At 42.8% G+C, this 21,413-nt stretch overlaps 1 protein-coding gene across 1 annotated transcript; it reads left to right on the top strand.

Annotated features, from left to right (window-relative positions):
• Window positions 1–720: 720 nt before the first annotated feature.
• Window positions 721–21,299, top strand: tprg1l (tumor protein p63 regulated 1-like). Its single transcript, XM_063033474.1, has 5 exons — window positions 721–1,109; window positions 11,353–11,444; window positions 13,004–13,180; window positions 18,728–18,881; window positions 19,238–21,299. Exons 1-5 carry the CDS (start codon window positions 867–869, stop codon window positions 19,430–19,432), a joined length of 861 nt encoding a protein of 286 aa, XP_062889544.1. The 5' UTR covers window positions 721–866; the 3' UTR covers window positions 19,433–21,299.
• Window positions 21,300–21,413: the final 114 nt, after the last annotated feature.

Here is a 21,413-nt window from a genome sequence, read left to right on the forward strand (position 1 = left end):
CATCGGTGCCCTATATGATTTATTCATCCCTGCCTCAGGTGCCAGAATATCCTGCAAACTAGGCAGCACACATCTGCCCAATAATGGCCTAAACAGCTTCCCACGTTCCAACGAGTATCTGTGGCACACCATGATCACCCTGTTCCACTATCTCTGAAACTTTACGCACAGTCCACGTCCCGAACTTTAGCTCCACTCAGATGCCCTGGTTTTGCCCCAAACCCCATCTCAGTGTCCGCTCCTATCCCCTGGCCCCTGCCCTGATCCCCAGGAACTGCCCCCAATCCACTGGCCCCTCCCCACTCCCCTACTCCCCTACTCCCCTACTCCCCTGGTCCCCTGGTCCCCTGGTCCCCTGGTCCCCTGACCCCGCTCCAATCCCCTGGTCCCACCCCATCCCGCCCCTGCGCTAATCCCCTGGCCCTATCCCAGTCCTCTGGTCCCATTCCAATCCCCTGACTCCGCCCCAATCCCCTGTCCCCTCCAATCGGCAGGATCTTCCCTAATCCCCTGCACGTCACAATCCCCTGGCCCCGCCCCAATCCCCACCTCCCCTTCAATCCCCCGGTCTCGCCCCAATCCCCTGGCCCCGCCCCAATCCCAGCTCCCGTCCAATCCCCAGGCTCCGCCCTAACCCACTGGCCCCGCCCTGCACTGGCCATGCTCTTGTCCCGGATATGCTGCCCCAGCCTTGTTTATAACTCCAGGGCCTAAGCCAATCCCCGGCTCCGCTCCCGCCCTCATCTCTTGGCTCCGCCCAAGGGCCTGGATACCCACCAATCCTCAGACTCCCCCATCCCCTTCGGCCCCGCGTAGTCCGGGCTGCCGCCGCCGCCGTCTCTCGTCTCTGCCCTTCCACCGCCGCTATGCTGCAGATGAATGACTCGGTGGAGCCGGATGCGGCTGTGCTCCCGACGGTGGGCATCTCAGCTCCGGGCTTCCCAGTGGAAGCCACTGCCGGGACCGAGCCAGTGCCCTGTGAGGCGACGGCGGTGGGCAGCAGTTTGGAAAGCAGGGTTCCCGCGGCCTACGGCGTCGAGACCCTGACTCCGTTCAGTGTAAAGGATCCCACTCTGCAGGCCAGGATCAAGGATTATTTCGTGTTCAGGGTAACAGGCTTCTTACACCTGCCGATTTTGTCTCTGTGTCTTTAAAATATTTTTATTTTTATATATTACCCTTAATAATGTCAGTTACGTTTTTGCGTTTAAGATTATTTAGTTGTCATTTATTTCTTGTTCCTGTGTGTTTATATCTCTGTTTACTTGTCTGATACAGTCGTGAGCATTTAGTGTGCTTGTGCTATATCTAGATCAAATGGCTGAGTCTGTCCAAAGTACTGCTTGTACATTTCTTTGTATATATCCTTCTACTCAGCTGTATTTGGCGTAACCCTGGCAAAGCCCCTTGTCGAAATAGGTAATAAAGTTGGTCTCCCTTTTGGTTGGGTAAGAGTAGTACCTATGGTCACTTTTTCATAATACAGCTGTGTGTTTTTCCCAGATGTTTGTAATCTTGATTTAGATTCACCCATGGGTGGAATTTGGATTTGTCTAGAGCACTGGGTTGCAAGTTCAACAATATGACCACCACAGTTTAACAACCTTGTAGTCCTATATTTATCCAAAGAACTTTTTGCTGATAGTTGTAATCAAATCCTGCATCTACTTTTTATTCTTCTTGTTTTGAAAATGCATCTGATTACTTTTATCAGATAACAGATTTATCAGGTAGTGTGTGTATCTTGGTGTTGTGGGCCAGTTGCCACAGGTTTTTGCATTGACTGAAGGAAGATTAAGAATATTTGATAAACTAGATAAAATCTAATGGAAGTGCAATTGGTCAAGCAAATCTTAACCATCCATAATCTCTCCTTTTCCCAACATTTACTTTAATTTGCATTTCAAAAGGCAAGGACTGTAGCCTGGTTTTGTCTCACAGGTACTGACCTTTTTTCCTGAAAGAGCGACCAAGAGGATTGACTAGGCTATGGTTTTAGCAAGACTTTTTACCAATTACTGCAAAATGTTCCTGCTGCTATCTATAAGGACTTAGTACGCCCTCCCTGTGTCCACGTGGGATTCCTCCAGCTGCTCTGGTTTCCTCCCATAGTCCTTAGACATACTAGTTGGTAGGAAAATTGGTCATTGTAAATTGTCCTGTGATTAGGCTGGTGTTAAATCAGGGGATTGTTGGATGGTGTGGCTTGAAAGGCCGATATTGCTGTATCTCAATAAATAAATTGTAGACTGGATGTGAGTTAACATCACAAGTGATTGGTGTTGGGTCCCACATTGTCATATGTATTTATGGATTGGATGAGAATGTAGAAGGATTAGTAAATTTGCAGGTGACACCAATGTTAGTGGTGGGGATGGGCGGTGAAAAGGTTGTCTTAAGAGTACAACAGGATCTAAGTCAGTTGGGAAAGTGGATGAAAGAAATGGAGATACTACAGATTGCAGATGCTGAAATCTGGACCCAAAAACACGCTGTCGAATGAACTCAAATGACCCTTCATCTGGATTGAAAAGTAGAGGGAACATGCTGCTATTAAGATGACGGTAGTTGGTATCTATCTGTCTCAGAGGACAATGGGTGATGATCATCATCACAAGTCTGGGCGGAAGGTATGGAGATTCTGAGATGCCCAGTCGTCAAGGTCCCCCTCTCCACCTCACTGGTGTAGTCCAAAGGAAAGCTTATGAAGCAATACCTTTGCCTCCAGCTTGGCTGCAGGAGCTGCTGGAAGGATGTTCAATGACATCCAGCTGCCTTAGGGACTCCACTCCAGATTTGCTGTCTGGGTTTACTCCCATAGTCTTCGTCTCTCCCAAGGCTGCCCAGAAGGCAGTGGAGCTATTTACCCATAGCTGGGGATCTGGTTCACGAGCACCAGGGTGTGTCCACACACTGGTGAGCCTACGTGCTAGGTGTGCAGGGGCCAGACCTCCTCCCCATCTTCTGTAGTTCAGCCCGGGTCCGAAAGGAGTTCAGTTTCTGTGTGTGCCAGCAAGGAGGCATTACACGAGGTTTGCTGTTGGAGAGACTTGCACATTCAGCTTTCCTATTCGCAAGACAGCTAGCCAGCGGTGGAAGCTGAGAGAGAGAGAGAGAGAGAGAGAGCGACAAGCATACCCACTGCACTACCACAACAACCATTTTGACACCGCTATTATGGTACAAGGGGAAGATGCACAGCGGGAACTAGAAACCGATAGAGATCCACGTGAGTGACGATGGGCAACTAGAGGGAAGAGTGGAAATAGTGACAGGCTGGGAGGTGATGGGCGGAGGCAACATAGTGTTTCAGTTAAAGGAATGAGATAGGAAAGAAAGGCGGGGCATGGAACTAAATCAGGGAGGTAAGATGGGTATGTGGAAATAGTAAGGAAAAGAGAGCTCGTGATCCTCCACTGCCTCTTTATTCTGGCGAACCGCTCCTCCACCCCACTCCAGATGAAGGGTGTTGACCAGACGCATCAACCGTACATCCCTCCACAGGGGCTGCTTGACCTGCTTTGTTCCTCTAACAAGTAGTTCGTTTTTTTAAAACTCTTGACAGGTGTGAAATAATGCAATTTGCGAAGTTAAACCGGGGTGAGTAAATGTTGCACGGTAAATGTTAGGGCTCTGGGGACTTATTGCTCTATAAAATAGAGATCTAGGAGTACAAGTACATAGTTCTTTAAAAGTGATGACACAGGCACGGTGGTGAAGAAGCCATACAGTGCACTTCCCTTCAGTGCATGGAACACTAAGCAGAGGACTTGGAATGGTATGTTATAGTTGCATAGGATATGAGTGAGAACGCATCTAGATTTTTATCTGCAGTTCTGGTGTCCATACTAAAGGAAAGATGTGATTAAGCTATAGAGGGTGTAGAAAGGATTCACAAGGATGTTGATGGCGGAACTGAGTTATAGGAGAGACTGGATACTTGCGTGACTTTATCAAGGCCATGAGTGAAGGATGAGCCAGCCTTCAGCTCACTTCTCTGCTAGGTATACTTGCTTCAGTGCTGAACTGACTCTCAGCTGTGGACTTGCAGCCATCAGCACTCTCCTCGGCGATGAACTGGCTCTGTGGCTATGGACTCACTTTCAGAGACTCTGCGGTTAATGTAATGTGTGTTATTTGTTTACTTTTATTTATATTATTTGCACGATTTGTTCTTTTTTTTCCCGCACATTGGGCGTTTGACGGTCTTTGTTGTGTGGTGTTTTGAAATGGGTTCTATTGTGTTTCTTTGTTTTGTGGCTGCCTGCAAGAAGATGAATCTCAAGATTGTATTCATTCTTAGATAATAAATGTACTTTGATTGTTTTTCCTGGAGCGAAGAAGCCTGAGGTTTGACCTTGAGGTTTTCAAAATCATGAAGGGCATAGATCAGTCTTTTTTCCCAGGGTCAGAAGCTTCAGAGAGTCTAAAAATTCAGGGCATAGATTTAAGCTGAGAGGGGAAAGAGTTAAGGGGACCTGAGGGGCAGTTTTTCCACACAGAAGCTGCCAGAGGAAGTGTTTGAGACAGATGCAACTACAGCACTAAAGGGATTTGGACAGGTTCATCGATAGGACAGGTAGAGGGTTAGAGTCTAGTTATGAACAAGTGGGACAAGCTCAGGAAGGCATAGAAAAGTTGGGCTGAAAGGCATGCTTCTGTGTTGTATAACTCTGTCGCTCTAAAATGAATTTAATTTGCACTGCAGGGGTGACACAGTAGCTTAACACAATTACAGCACCAGCGGCCCAAGTTCAATTTCTGTCACTCTGTAATGAGTGACATTCTCCTCTTGATCGCGTGTGTTTCCTCCGGGTGCTCTTGTTTCTTCCCCCATTTCAATGACTTACAGGTTAATAGGTTAATTGATCACATTGGGTCTAATTGGGTGGCGTGGATTGGGTTAGTTGAACTGGAAGGCCCTGTTACTGTGCTGTATCTCTAAATAATAATTGCAAAAATGTTCCTTATTTACACCTCTGATCTATATTCGTATAATCTTCTCTACCCATACATTAACCTCTTAAAACAGGACAGCACAGCAGCATAGTGCTTGGCACAACGCTTAACAATACCAGTGACCTGGATTCAATTCCCACTTCTGCCTCCAAGTTCTCTCCATGACCATGTGGGTTTCCTTGCACAGTCTTGACACATACCGGTTGATAGGTTAATTGGTCATTGTCCATTGTCCCGTGATTAAGCTAAGGTTAAATCAGGGTTTGCTGGCTAACTTATCTCAATAAATAAATACTCCAAATTCTGGGCAAAGAGAGAACAGCACGATATGAACAACAAGCACCTCCTTGTAACCACTTGTTCAGTGATTGCTAGTTTGAAATAAAGTGACAGAATTTCTGCCGCCTGCTTTCATCCCAGCAGCGGTTTTGAAGATCAGATTGTACAGAGTAGCAGTATTTCAAAGGGAAGATAGATCTCTTCTGATTTTTATCCCAGTCACTTTAATTTCTGGTATAATGCCTCTTAGCCAGAGACCAACAGATTGATTAGGGAATGATAACATTACCTTTCCTCAAAGCACAGATACCAGCTGCTTGACTACTTTGGGATTTTGTGCATCCTTCTGTGAGGAAAATGAGACCGTTCAGATCCCTTGGGTGTACCCTGCCATTGCTTTAGATCACAGCTATTCCGTATCTTTTTCTCTCCATTTACCTTCTGCTGGCTTGTTATCAGATTGTGTACTTGCTTAACAAAAATAATCAAGCTGTTTTGAAAGCTCCATTCTTCCAGATAACTTCTGACAGTGGAAAGTAATTCCTAGTTTAATTACTGATTGTTTAACTAAATTATGAATGAAGAGTGACCTCATTGAAACTTGTTAATTGTTGAATAGAGTGGATGTGGAGAGGATGTTTGCTGTGGTGGGGGAGTCTTAAGATGCAGCCTCAGAAGAGAGGGGCATCCTTATAGAACAGTGGTGAGGAGGAATTTCTTTAGCTATGAAGTGGTGGAATTCATTGCCACAGGCGGCTATGGAGGCCAAGACAGTGTATATTTAAGGCAGAGGTTGATAGATTTTTGATTGGTCAGGGCATGAAGGGATATGGGGAGAAGCCAGGAGATTGAGGCTGAGAGGGGAAATGGATCAGCCATTGATGGCCCAGCCCATGAAGTCGGCATTTCGGTTCACGGTCCGGTCCATCAATCCGTATTCCAGGTTTTCCTGTTTTCCCCGTTTGGGTTTGATGGGCCAAATGACCTAATTCTACTCCTATATCTTATGGTCTTACAGTCTTTAATGATCCACTCACCAGAGAAAATAGATTCTCCATATGCTCTGTACTTGTGGCACAAGATCACCTAACAGCACAGATTTTTAACATTATAAGCCTTGATAATGCAATCTATCCTAATTTAAACCATGGTAAAATTCAGGTCAACCTGCACTACACTCTGATCTAGACCAGTTATCAGCTTCTATAAGTGTTTACCAAAAGTGGAATGTTGTACTGCGTGGGGTTTTATCAGATGTATCCCATGGGGGAAAATGTACTGAGTAGATCTCTGAGACACATTGATATTAATTTGATGACAAAATTCGGACAATTACTATTTTTATATCATTGTACTGGTTGCTTGAAATGCCTTAGAAAGGTTCTGTGTGTTTGATATAGATGTTGCAATATTGCTGTTGTTGAATAATGACCTTTTTAAAGGATATTAGAAAATCACACAAAGTTTTGTTCTGGAATGAAACATTTTAAGTTTGAAGAGATGTTTGATGTAAGACTCATTTGAGGGTTTTCATGGAAAGTACACTCATTAGCAAAAAAATTGTGGATTTGTGTGTAATAGCAAAAAATTGTGTAATTGTGTGTAATAAAAAAGTTGTTTTGTTCTATTTAGTAACCGTATTGGTGTTGCAAGGGTCTGGGGTATGGGGGTGAGGCAATCGACCATTGCTTTGAATTTTTGCAGTGTACGTGAAGTTGCCTTCCTGATGCTTTGACCAGAACTTCTGACTCGGTCATGATAATGGTGAGAAATGTCCACATCTGAATGGTGCATGATTTGGAATGAGATTCTGAAGAACACTGTTTCCACGCATCAGCTTTCTGGTTTATGAAGGTTGTCAGTGTGGCTAGAAGAGTTCTTGGAAGAGGCAGGAGGGAAAATGGAGTGAAAGTAATGTAAACAAACTTTCAATAGGTGTTTGGAAGTTGCCACGTGGGAATCTATTGAGGAGGATTCATGAGTTTGAAATGAGGGGTTGGTAGTAAATAGTGGTTTCTTGGAATAAATTTGTTTGAGTTGCCGCATCTGAATTTATTGTGAAACTATTTCAGTTCATCTGGCATCAGTTACTGTTAATAGATAGAGGCCGCCACAGTAGCGTTGAGATTAGTACAACACTTACGGATCGGGGCATTCCGGAGGTCAATCCCAGGGCTGCCTGCAAGGAGTTTGTACGTTCTCCCCGTGATCAACATGGGTTTCCTCCAGGTGCTCCAGTTTCCTCCCAAAGTTCAAAGATTCAACAGTTAGTAGGTTAATTGATCATTGTAATTAGGCTAGTGTTACATAGGTGGGTTGCTGGGTGGATTTGCCTGTTCCACGCTGTATCTCTAAATAACCTGGTGACGATACTCGGAGATTTAATGTTCAAAGAAATCTACAAGGTTATATTTAAAGATGTTAAGACAGTGTGCTTACTTCAATGTTATTAGGTGAGGGAGGGTGCCTGATTGCCTGATGCCTTGGCAGTAATACTTTCCCACCTCCCCATTCCAGTTTAGTTCACTGTATCACCTTAGAAAGGCAGAGCAGTGTCATTTGGGCTAGTTGCCAAGTGCATTTGCATTGAGTGAAGGAATGCTCAGAATACTTGATAAATTAGATAGTCTTATCGAAGCAAAACGTAATGCAGGTTGACAACCACAAATCCAGAATGATTGGGACCTGTGCAGTACCAGATTAGTGATTTTTGCTAAATCACAGGTTAGGATTAATTAACACTTCTAACCCATTTGATGATTACCTCATCCTTGGATAATAAAGGAAAAAGAAATGACAAATGAGAAGTAATTCTTTCACAAATTCCTGTACTGGCCTGCCAGAGTCAACTACACTCAGTGGCCACTTCATAATCGGAGCAATATTTAGCCTTCAAAGAGCATAATATGCCATTGTCCTGCCGTTGAGTTAATGACGTACAGTTAGGTGGCAGGTAGATACTGTAAACATTTTATTGAGAAAAATTCTTTTAGATGCACAGAGCAGTCTTGGGGCAATGTAACTGATACATAGGCACATAATTCACAACCACCAATATTGAGTTGGAGTTTCACTTTAAAAGGCAGGTCTGACGTGATGATGTAATTTTGTAAAAGGTTTTTGGCACACTTTGTGTTCAGGTTTTGAAGTTCAATAAAATGTGTTGAATTAAGAGCCGAGAGGTAATGTTGCAGCTACCTAGGACCCTGATCAGACCCCATTTGGAGTACTGTGCTCAATTCTGGTTGCCTCACTACAGGAAGTATGTGGAAACCATAGAAAGGGTGCAGAGGAGATTTACAAGGATGTTGCCTGGATTGGGGAGATTGCCTTATGAGAATAGATTGAGCGAACTCTGCCTTTTCTCCTTGGAGCGACAGAGGATGAGAGGTGACCTGATTGAGGTGTACAAGGTATTGAGGGGCATTGATCGTGTGGATAGTCAGAGGCTTTTTCCCAGGGCTGAAATGGCTAGCATGAGAGGGCATTGTTTTAAGGTGCTTGGGGAAGTAGGTACAGAGGAGATGTCAGGGGTAAGTTTTTTTTACAGAGTGGTGAGTGCGTGGAATGGGCTGCCGGCGGCAATGGTGGAGGCAGAAACGATAAGGACTCCTGGAAGAGACTCCTGGATAGGTACACGGAGCTTGAAAAAATAGAGGGCTGTGGTTAAGCCTAGGTAGTTCTAAGGTAAGGACGTGTTCAGCATGGCTTTGTGGGCTGAAGGGCCTGTATTGTGCTGTAGGTTTTCTGTGTTTCTATGTGTTACGGTTTTTCCTTAAGCATAAAAGTGTTAGAGCAGTCCAACACATTGACACGATCTTTTATTACCTGTGGTGACTGCATCCTCAGTAATCAGTGTTTGTCTTGGAATACAATGCCAATATAAGATGGTTTCATCAGCATTGTAGACCTGCTCGGGACTTAAATTTTCATCAACAAATTCAGCAGCTGTTTCCTTGTCTGCTGACTTTTTTTTTGCCACACATTGCATGAAATGTTATGCAATGTCGCTGCTTGGGACACTGAAGCCACAGTCATAATCCAGTCATAATTCTTCATGAAGTAATTTAACTTGTTCCTCCAACATCTCTCCTGACAGTTCTCTACCTTCACTGACACAGAGTTTAAACCACTTTGAGAACTTTATCTAGTTGTGAACATCTACCTTTGACTGTTTTCCTTATGCACATCTGTTTGTTTTTGATTCGCTGTCAACGAAGAACTGGTGCAATTTTTCTTTTCGTTTCTTTATATCATAAACTGTGGACGAGCCAATGTCATACAAGTCGTATTTGCTTTTCCCCGTCAAGTTTTTTTTTCAGAGCTTCCGCCATATCTTGTATAGATAACGTGTGGTGTTTGCGCTTTACATCACAAGAAACACTTCCTTTATTCAATGAAGACATGACTGGGTCTAGATAAGCACAAGTGATAAAAATAAATGCAGAATAACACGGGAATTACTTTTAAAGACCGTGCCAACGGCTGATTCTGCTAATGGTGCCACCAAAACAGTGGCAAAGCATTGGCGCGGAGGCGCGGTAAATTTGAGAGCACTGTGAGGGTCATGTTTTTTGACTTCTCCAGTGCGTTCAACACCATCTGCCCTGCTCTGCTGGGGGAGAAGCTGAAAGTGATGCAGGTGGATGCTTTCCTGGTGTCATGGATTCTTGATTACCTGACTGGCAGACGACAGTACGTGTGCTTGCAACACTGTGTGTCCGACAGTGTGGTCAGCAGCACTGGGGCTCCACAGGGGACTGTCTTGTCTCCCTTTCTCTTCACCATTTACACCTCGGACTTCAACTACTGCACAGAGTCTTGTCATCTTCAGAAGTTTTCGGATGACTCTGCCATAGTTGGATGCATCAGCAAGGGAGATGAGGTTGAGTACAGGGCTACAGTAGGGAACTTTGTCATATGGTGTGAGCAGAATTATCTGCAGCTTAATGTGAAAAAGACTAAGGAGCTGGTGGTAGACTTGAGGAGAACTAAGGTACCAATGACCCCTGTTTCCATCCAGGGGGTCAGTGTGGACATGGCGGAGGATTACAAATACCTGTGGATACGAATTGACAATAAACTGGACTGGTCTAAGAACACTGAGGCTGTCTACAAGAAGGGTCAGAGCCGTCTCTATTTCCTGAGGAGACTGAGGTCCTTTAACATCTGCCGGACGATGCTGAGGATGTTCTACGAGTCTGTGGTGGCCAGTGCTATCATGTTTGCTGTCGTGTGCTGGGGCAGCAGGCTGAGGGTGGCAGACACCAACAGAATCAACAAACTCATTCATAAAGCCAGTGATGTTGTGGGGATGGAACTGGACTCTCTGACGGTGGTGTCTGAAAAGAGGATGCTGTCTAAGTTACATGCCATCTTGGACAATGTCTCCCATTCACTACATAATGTACTGGTTGGGCACAGGAGTACATTCAGCCAGAGACTCATTCCGCCAAGATGCAACACAGAGTGTCATAGGAAGTCATTCCTGCCTGTGGCCATCAAACTTTACAACTCCTCCCTTGGAGGGTCAGACACCCTGGGCCGATAGGCTGGTCCTGGACTTTTTTGTAATTTTCTGGCATAATTTACATATTACTATTAAACTGTTTATTACTATTTTTCTATTACTATTTATTATTTCCATGACTATGTACTATTTACTAATAGTAATATCACTATTACTATTACTATTTCTATTACTATTTATTATTTATGGCGCAACTGTAACGAAAACCAATTTCCCCCGGGATCAATAAAGTATGACTGTTGACTATGAAAGTAGGCTGGTGAAAATGATCTCCGAACCTGCAGTGGAACCAGAGTTGAGGATTGTGACCTGTACCTCTCTTTTTCCAAGCTGACGTCCCAATCCTTCTCTCTGTCTGTCTCTCGCCTTTACTCACAGATTGCATTGGGTTCTAATGGGGATCATTATAAATTTTCTCCCCCTAGAGCCAAAGGCAAATCAACTCAGCCTGGGGAACTTGGTGGGAATTTTCAAATGAATATTGCTGGTTTATCATGCTGTGTGATATTGCTAATGGACATTTAATTTTTCATTAAATTTTGACCTTGCATTATTTCTCACTGAACTTTCACTCCTCATTCCAGCCAGGGACGATTGAAAAGGCTGTTTCAGATATCCGATCTATTGCTGTACCAATAGAAGATGGAGGTGTGCAGAGTGTGTGGCTGCTGACAGAGTAAGTGATGAGATTTGTAATATTCTCACTTTGGTTGTGGTTCATTTCAATAATTTTCCAGTTGGATTTGGAGAGTCAGAAGTATTGAGTAATGGTTGGTTAGTTGATGCTTGCTGCTGGATATCTTGCAAAGTTTGAGATCCAGGATCCATCAGATGTAATTGTATTATCCAGTGGGAAAACTTTCTATTTGAAGCCTATTCATTTTTCTTTGTGCAGTATTAGGCTGTATTTTCAGTAACCGTTTTACATTTTGCCCAGTCATTCAGGACAGAGCAGGTTTCTACAAGGAGGTGATGTCTCAAGGGTTCATCATCTATTTGTGAGCTTTACACATTTGCTGTTGCTCAGTTTGAAGCGTAAAACCAGATGTTGTCAGTCTGTTCCTGTCTCCAAGATGTAATCAGACAGGAATCTTCCTCAGATTCAGATCCTGGTCCCTTGTTATCTTTGGGATATAGCTGAATGGTTTAAAATCCGGACATGTAGGCTCTATTGGCAAAGTCATTATGGTCATCTCACGCCGAAGCAAAATGCTACAGCTGCTCAAAATCTGATATAAATTACAAAATGCCACAAACACTCAGCATGTCAGGCAGCATTGGGGAAGGTGTTTCCTGACCTGAATATTTCTGTTTTGTTCCGTTCAATTCAATTCAAGATCAATTGTCATTCAAACATACATGGATACCCACGAGACAGCGTTACTCGGGGGCCAAGGTGCAAAACACACTACCAACAGTCACTCAGCATAAAGCTCTCGTAGCACATACAGGGTGGCAAGTACCTAAACCTATCAGTAAGATGCAACCACGCAAAAGAAATAGTCCAGCCATGACTGTCACAGAAATCTGCAGTCAATTACAATCCAGCTTGTCTTCCGCCGATTGAACACTGGGGGGCGGTGGGGGCAGCACCGACTCCAGCCTGGACGCCACGCCACGCCACACCGTCTCTGGTGGAGTGCACCGCCACCGACGCCTCTGTCCTGACGGCTGTAAACAGGTGACACTGTGTCTTGAGGCATAGTCCTCACACATATAAGCTATCAGTAAAATACAACCACACAAATATAAATGTATATAGTTCAGACCCTGGTTCCATGAATGCTTCAGAAGTCCACAGTAGACCACGATACAGCTTGTACTGTGCCCATAGTGTTCAACTGTTTAGTTGTTTTTGCCCATTCTTGACAGTAAATAACAAAATATAATGTGTATTGAAGTAAATTAAACTACCATCTCCATTCCTTTGTTTTGGGACTTTCCCACTGGTTTATAGTTATTGAATTTTCACCCACCTGATATGCTGGCATGGACTGTTCCTGGGAAGTGTGTAAGCATCAACATGCATATCGGGCACAGATGGCGTACTTGCCTTTCTCTGCTCTTTACAGTCAGGTAAACAATCAACAGTATTGGTGAGTAGTTGGAGGGTAGTAGTGAAAACCTGCCAAGATATGCCAACAATTTATGTTCTTGTATGCTTCTTTTATTGAACAATGTATCTGCACTTTATGAATGTGATTTCCCTCCCCCCCCCCCCCAACCGTGTCACAGGATCGACCACTGGAACAATGAGAAGGAACGCCTGGTGCTCATAACTGAGCGATCACTGCTCCTGTGTAAATATGACTTCATCAACCTCAGTTGCCGACAAGTTATACGAATTTCACTGAACGCTGTGGATACTATTTCCATTGGAGAGTTTGTTTTTCCTCCAAAGTCTTTGAACAAGTGAGTAGAAAAGCAAAATGTTTTATCTGATGTTTCTGCGCCGGACTTTTGGGAGATCGCATATTGGTTTGTGGTCTCATAACGATTTATAATAAAACTATTGATCACAATTGGAGAAAGTCACTAATGCCCATCTCCGCCCACTTACTGTCTATTTAATAGAACGTGTATCCTTGGATGCTCATCTCCCAGGTGTGATCTTTTACCTGTACTCTGTAATCCCACAATGTAATACCTGCCAATTTCTGCTATAGGTTCATAGACTTCATTTTTGTATACAGTATGCATTCAAATATAACACCTTCAGTTCTAAATTTACCACCCTTCTCAATTTTGTCTCCGTGTTGCCTCAAGTTAATTGTATCCCTTGCTAAGCTTTGTCTTATTCCTTATTCTGGAGAATTCAGTGACCTCCCCTGCACTCTTCTTCCCTTTACCTCATTGTACTTTTCCAAGCTATTGAACCCACCCCCACTATTAATTTAAAGCCCAATCCACAACTCTGGCTGTGATTTGCCAGGAGCCTGGCCCCCACCATGGTACGGATGGAGCCCGCCCCGTTGAACAGCTCCCTGTTTCCCCAATACTGGTGCCAATATCCTACCTCTCCCACAGCATTCTTTGAGCCAAATATTTAACTCTAATCTTATTAATCTTGTGCCAGTTTGCACATGGCTTGCATAACAATCTGGAGATTATTGCCTTTTTAGTTCTGCATTTTAATTTAGACCTTAGCTGCTCACATTCCCTCATAGAACCTCTATTTTTGTTTCTCCTATGTCGTTGATACCCACATGGACTGTGACAACTAGATATTTCCCTTCCCAGTCCACATTCCTCTGCAGGTCAAATGAGATGATGAAACCTGAGCACCAGGCAGGAAACACAACCTTCAGGACTCTTGATCCTTGTGACAATTCCCCTGACTATGCTATCTCCAACCACAATTATATTTCTCCTCTTCTCCCTGAATGACTTCCTGAACCATAATGCCATGGTTCAGTTGCACTACAGTCCCCACTCTCATCCACACAGCAAGATTCTCAAACCTGTTGGACAAGCCCAAGGGCTGGGGCTCCTCCAGCACAACTACTATTTTTTTTTCTCCACTGCCTGCCATATTTGCAGTCACACCCTCTTGTCCCTGACAAAGACCTAATTTTGAAGTAGTTAGTCTAATGGGTGTGACTGCCTCCTGAAATGCGATATCCAGGTAACTCTCCTCATCGGAGCTCAGATTCCAGACCATCAGCTTTGAGCTTGAGTTCACAAACAACCAACACTTGCTGCAGATATGGCCACGGCAGTGGAGCCCACCAGTTCCCACATCACCTGATCCTGCATCCCTACTTTATTTAATCATTTGGAACTTGATATCTTTTTAACCACTATATATAAAAAAAAACTTGCCTGTTACTCACTTATACCTCTTCGCTGAAGCTGATTGAGCCAAATCTTCGGACTGCCACTCCTACATTAGCCCTCTCACACAATGGCCACTGGAAAATGCTTGCTCCACTTTACCCTCCTTTCCTTTTATTGGCGGAGTTGCCACACAATTAGCCAATCATACACTTTGATTTAAAAATAAAGCTGCTAGCTCTTCCCCTTTGCTGCTCTGACTGCTGCAGTGAGGAAAAAGTACGAAGTACTTGCTGTGTATTTCAATCCTTCAAGTGCTTCCAATCTTATTCTGGATATCTTTCCCATTCCCATTATTGCCAATGATAATATTAAAAAAGGATGGAATGTAACTGGGTGGTTGCGGATGAGCAAGTTAGTGGAACTGGGGATGGTGTAAAGGACTGTATGTATGTGTGTGTGTCTATCTATCTATATATATATAGTGTCTAAAAACAATTGGATTTAGATGTATTACAGAAATGGGCAGAAAAGTGACATCTGGACTTTAATCCAGGCAAGTGTGAGATGTTGCACTTTGGGAGGTTAGATGAAGGAGGGATTATAGAGATGATGATAAACTCCTTAATAGCATTAAGATACAGAGGAATCTTGAGGTCCCAGTGCAGAGTTCACTGAAAGTGGCTTCCCAAGTAGATAGTGGTAAAGAAGTCATATAGAATTCTTGCCTTCATTGTTAGATGGGTTGCGTATAAGGTTAAGGAAGTCATACTGTCGCTATTAAAAAAAACTTTAGTCAAACCGCAATTGAAGTTACTATATGCGGTTCTGGTCACCCCCTTAATAGGAAGGATAGGGAGAGAGTGCAGAAGAGGTTTACCAGCTTGCTGGCCAGATTAAAAGGTATGAACTATATGGAGAAGTTGGACAGGCTGGGTTCCACTGTCTTGATTAGGGGTTCGCAACCTGAGTTCCACAGGCTCCTTGGTTAATGGTAGGGGTCCATGGCATAAACAAGGTTGGGTACCCTGCTCTGAACTCTTGGAGACTGTAAGAAGTCCTGATAGAGTACTTGAAAATTTTGAGAGGCATAGATAGGGTAGACAATCAAAATGTCTTCCCCAGGGTAGGAATGTTAAATACCAGAAGATGTATTTAAAGGCTAGAGGGGTGATTTTTTTTTTAATGCAGAGTAGTAGAATAGGTTACCTGGGGTAGTAGTAGAAACAGGCAGTTTGGAGTTTGGTGTTTAGATAGACATGCATGATGGGCATGGAGCAATTATGGATGACACACTGGAGGACATTTAGTATAAATTGGCATCGGGATCAGCACAGCATGTTCTAAATGGCCTCTACTATTTTCTGTTCTAGAGTAAGGGAGGTGGTGACTGAATGGTCTGTTAGTCTGCTGTGAATTCCATACAATTCAATAGTTAACCTATTGTACGCTGCACCAATCAGAAAAGCTCCTCACGAACATGGTCTAAAATACATAATAAAACCAAATTTATCTTGGGCAGTTTCTTAGGATCTAGGATGATTTGCTTCATCAGTCACTGTAGACCTGGAAAACCAGAGTAAGAACTCTTCCAGAGACAGGGCAGATTGGTTGGCTTGCAAGACAGCATACTGCTTATGCAAGGCATCTGTAGTGCTCCCAAAGGATGGACTTTATTCTGTTCTCAATTCTATTTCGAATATTGTACCTTCATTCTGATTATTGTGAGCTTGAAATTCCCTTAAGTCAGTAAGGATTTTGCATTTTTTCCGACAAGGACACGATCACATCCCTGATTTTTCTCTCTTCTAGTGATTAGTTGGAACAGTGTCTGTTTCAAGATTTTGGAGTTTTTAATGCAAACCAAAATGCTTGGACGTAACTGGGGCTTGATTGCTGGGGATGGCAGGGGAAGATCAACAGGGATCACTGATACCTGGAGAATTGAGGTTGTGCTATTTGAGGATTTGATCTTCAAACACCTTTTTCCTTGTAAGCTATTGTATCATCAGTCATGTGCTGTGTAGGGAATTGAAAGCAGCCATGAATTTCATATTCATGCAGCAGTGGGACTTAGTTTTGGGAAGTAATCCATAGTCATAGTCATACTTTATTGATCCCAGGGGAAATTGGTTTTTGTTACAGTTGCACCATAAATAATTAAATAGTAATAAAATCATAAATAGTTAAATAGTAATATGTAAATTATGCCAGGAAATAAGTCCAGGACTAGCCTATTGGCTCAGGGTGTCAGACCCTCCATAATCCATAATTCCTTGCTACAAATTTTTGTCAGAGGCAATAGGACAGATTTATCAGTGACCTTAATTGCAGATATCGAGTGCAAGGCCTTTTATTTCAGCCAGTAACAAAGGCTGAGCTCGAAGCCAAAGTTCAAAGTAAATTTACTATCAAAATACATGTCACCAAATACAACCCTTCATTTTCTTGTATGCATACTCAGCAAATCTATAGAATAGTAACTACAACAGGACCAGTGAAAGATCAACCAGAATGCAGAAGACAACAAACTTCAAAATGCTAATATAAGTAAATAAGCATTGAATATCAAGAGCATGAGATAGTGAGATTGAGTCCTTGAAAGTGAGAACATTGGTTGCGGGAACCTTTCAGTGATGGGGCAAGTGAAGTTGAGTGTAGTTATCCCATTTTGTTCAAGAGCCTGACAGCTGAGCTGTAGTAACTGTTCGCAAACCTGATGGTGTGAGCCCTGAGGCTCTTGTACCTTCTACCTGATAGCAGCAGGGAAAAGAGCATGATCTGGGAGGTGAGGTGAGGATCACTGATGATGGATACTGCTTTCCGAGGACACTTTCGTCTAGATGTGCTCAATGATTGGCAGGGCTTTACCTGTGATATACTGGGCCACAGCCACTACTTTTTGTTGGATTTTCCTTTTGAAGTCATTGGTGTTTCCATACCAGGCTATGATGCAGCTAGGGAGCATGCACATATCCAAAATTCCCTGTATGATGCAGCTAGACTGCTGAGATGTGGCTGCTATAGGTTGAACAGTTTCCCATTACTACTGAAGGAAAAGTCAGCAGTGAAGAGCTTCAGTCACACATCGCAATCTCATATAGTCCACATATGAGAAGGCAGTAGGGGTAATGGGAAACCTCAGATGCTTTAATCATTTACTGCTGCCTTGAAACAAGTGTGATTGCTGTAACCACAGAGTAAATCAGAGTCTCTTCTTCCTCCCACTGGCTGATGAGTTTTTCCCCTTAATTCTACCATGGTGTTGTCAATACTGTGTGAAACAAACCATCTACTTTACATGGTCTGTTTTTGGCCATCAATTACTGGAAGGGAGAACTCTTCAACCCAGAATGTACTGTTGCTAACCACACTCACATCCCAGGATTGTAGATACTAAAACTTTTGAGAAGACAGATTAATTTCGTCAAAACAGGCTACATATAATTGAGAAGTTCATTTTAGAGCATTAATCTCTTCACGGTTCCTCATTATCACAGTTCAGAATCTTTTCATTGTGCCCACAGACTTTTTTGGAAACTATGAAACCACTTACTTCCTATTTGCTTAACTGAGTCTATTGCTTTATATGAAGCAGGAAAAGCCATTTCAAAAAAGGGCATTGGTAGGTTAATTGCTCATTGTAAATTAGCCTGTGATTAGGGTAGGATTAAATTGGAGATTGCTGGGTGGCATGGCTCAAAGGGCCTACTCCACACTGTATCTCAGTAATAATAAAATGAATGAAGTGGAGCTTATTATTATTGAGTTACCACAACCCCAGCAGTCCCCCACTTTAACCCTAGCTTAATCATGGGACAATTTACAATGACCAATGAACCTACCAACTGGTAAGTCTTTAGACTTGGTGGGGAGGGGTGGGGGGAGAACTGGGGCACCCAGAGGAAACCCGTGCGGTCACACAGAATGTACAACCTCCCTTGCAGACAGCAGTGGGAATTGAACCCCAGTCACTGGTACTGTAAAGCGTTGTGTTAACCACTACGCTACCATGCTGCCCTTATCATACAACTTATAAACACGAGAAGGTTTCAGATGCCAGAAATCCAAAGCAACACGCTCAAAACTCGGCAGGTCAGGCAGTATATATGGAAATGAATAAACAATCAACATTTCAGGCCAATATCCTTCTTTGGGACTCGTACAATTTGTTTCATTTTACAGGAGAGAGGGACATGGGATTCGGGTTCAGTGGGACAAACGGGAGACGCCATCCTTTATTAATCGCTGGAATCCATGGTCCACTGACATGCCATATGCCACTTTCACTGAACATCCCATGGCAAATGCAGATGAGAAGATTGCATCTCTCTGCCAGGTAAGAAGTGATCAGCCAAAATGTTTAGGAAGAACATCTGATACTGATTAACCAAGGCAATGACTCAGTAACAATTGTGTTGTATAACCCACTTTTTAATCTTTGGCCTTGAGTAAACCCATTGCCTTGACAGAAATTTGAAGATTCTCTTAATTTCTGAGATGTAACAGTTTATTTGTCCTGGAGTACTTGCATTGAATTAAATGCAACTAAGTTTATCATAAAGCTAAATTCATAAATTTGTATTAATTATCTTCAGTTATTGAATTGCAGAGGTTGTTTTAAATGCTAAAATACATTATCTAGTCACTGGTATTTTGAAATGGGTTGACTTTACCAATACTCTTAACTTTCAGCTGGAGAACTTTAAGACCCAATTAATCCAAGCAGTGAAGAAGGCTCACAAAGAGGCACCACTGCCAGGCCGGGCCAATGGAGTGCTGATCTTGGAGCGGCCTCTTCTCATTCAGACCTACGTAGGGTTAATGTCATTCATCAATAATGAAGCTAAATTGGGCTATTCTATGTCAAGGGGAACAATTGGATTTTAAAGGACCTGAGGTATTCCATATTGCCTCCTCTGCACCCTTTCAATTTGCATTATTCCAAGTTAGGAAATGGACACCTTTGGGTGCATGTCAGGAGTTGGAATAAACTGGGTGAGATCGCTCTTTCCTGAGAGCACAGGCAATTGTAGCATGTGGTGCAATGTTATTTTTAAGAACAGTGCTTCTGTAATATTGCATATTATACAAAGTGCAGCATTGCAATTGAAAAATGATTAGCACAGTGTCGTGCTTGTGTTGCAGATGTTTACTGATGGACTTGCTTCCTATGCTTGTTTTTGCAACCTACAGAAACTGGTCATATTTTAATTACTTTGTCATAATCGTCTGTGTTTTAGTCAGAGGTGAAAGTGGGGGGCCAGTTACTACAGTTTGCTTTCACTTCTTGATTCTGGTTCAAGTATATCACAAACAAAAGCAGATAGAGAAAAGCTGCATGTTTGGGTTTGAAATCAACCCAGATGTGGTCTTTGATGGTCATCCTGAAGCAAGGATGGTCTGACGCAGTCACTAAGTGACTGTGATGTACAAACTAATGTCATGTAGTCATCTGGTTAAATTTCTGGATTATTGATTCAAAGATGGGTTTGAATCTTGTTACTGTTGGGAAAACTTTCTAGTAATTAAATCTTGAACTTAAAAGGCAAAACTATTGTTGTAAACCCCCATTTGGTTCATTAAAATCCTTCAAGAAAGGAGATTCATTACCCTTGTGTGGTATGACCTGTTTTCTCACTATTGACTTTTCAGGAGTAATTGGATTTAGATGACAAATGGAGTAGTAGTGCCTACATCAGTCACTAATTCATTTACTTTCAAAGAAAGCTAATACTGCATGTAATAACTGAAGTTGTATTACTACATTTTATCCATACTGACCTGATGGCCAGAGACCATGGAACAGAAGCAATTCTGTAGTCTGGTATGGGAAGGTTCAGAAGTACAAATAATTTTCGTTTCAGCGAGAAAAGTGTACAAGTTGCATTATACTATAATAGGGAAAAAAAAGTTGAGCAAACATTACCAGTCTAAAATAAACAACCTTGCAAAGGTGCAAGATTAACCATTCACTTTTACCAGCATTTGTAACTCCATTTTGAGACCAGTTATTTATGCCAAAGTTACTGTCTTCCATAAGTCATGAAGAAATGCATTAAGTATACTTATCCAATGTCCAAATAAAATGGCATATCAAAAATTGGAATATGAAATACTAGATATGCAGGATTTTGGCTGAAGAAAAATCAGAACCCATGAACAGCTAAAACTACTATAGTGGTAGGATACCATGCTGGTGAGGTGGTTAACATAAGAAATGGGAGCAGGAGTAGGCCATGTGGCCCCTTGAGCCTGCTCCACTATTCAATAAGATCAGGGCTAAGATCTAGCCTTGGACTAACCTCCACCTACTTGCCTTTTGCCCATAACCCTTAATTCCCCTACTACGCAAAAATCTATCCAACCTTGTCTTAAATATGTTTACTGAGGTGGCCTCCACTGCTTCATTGGGCAGAGAATTTCACAGATTCAGCACCCTCTGGGAAAAGCAGTTCCCCATCATCTCTGTCCTAAATCTATTCCTTGAATTTTGAGGCTATGTCCCCTAATTCTAGTCTCACCTATCAGCAGAAACAACTTTCCTGCCTTTACCTTATCTATCCCTTTCATAATTTTATGTTTCTATAAGATCTCCTGCAATGCTGACATCCCACAATGTTAGCGCAATGCTTTTACAGCATGGGACATTTTGAAATTTAATTCTGGTGCCGTTCTGTAAGGAGTCTCTGTACGTCCTCCTTGTGGAATGTGTGTTTTCCCTGGGTGTCCTGGTTTCCTGGTTTCCTCCCACAGTCCAAAGATGTACTGGGTAGATGAATTAGCCATTGTAAATTAGTTTGGAGTTAATTATGGTTGTGGAGGTGCTGTGGCCTGAAGGGCCAATGCTGCACTGTCACTAAATTAAATG

Source organism: Mobula hypostoma, chromosome 25 (genome assembly GCF_963921235.1).
Source record: "Mobula hypostoma chromosome 25, sMobHyp1.1, whole genome shotgun sequence".
NCBI lineage: Eukaryota > Metazoa > Chordata > Chondrichthyes > Myliobatiformes > Myliobatidae > Mobula > Mobula hypostoma.

Coding starts and splice junctions, on each gene's coding strand:
- tprg1l (XM_063033474.1), top strand. CDS start 867: ATGCTGCAGATGAATGACTCGGTGGAGCCGGATGCGGCTGTGCTCCCG. Junction 11,445..13,003: donor AGTGTGTGGCTGCTGACAGA/GTAAGTGATGAG, acceptor ACCGTGTCACAG/GATCGACCACTGGAACAATG. Junction 13,181..18,727: donor CCTCCAAAGTCTTTGAACAA/GTGAGTAGAAAA, acceptor TTCATTTTACAG/GAGAGAGGGACATGGGATTC.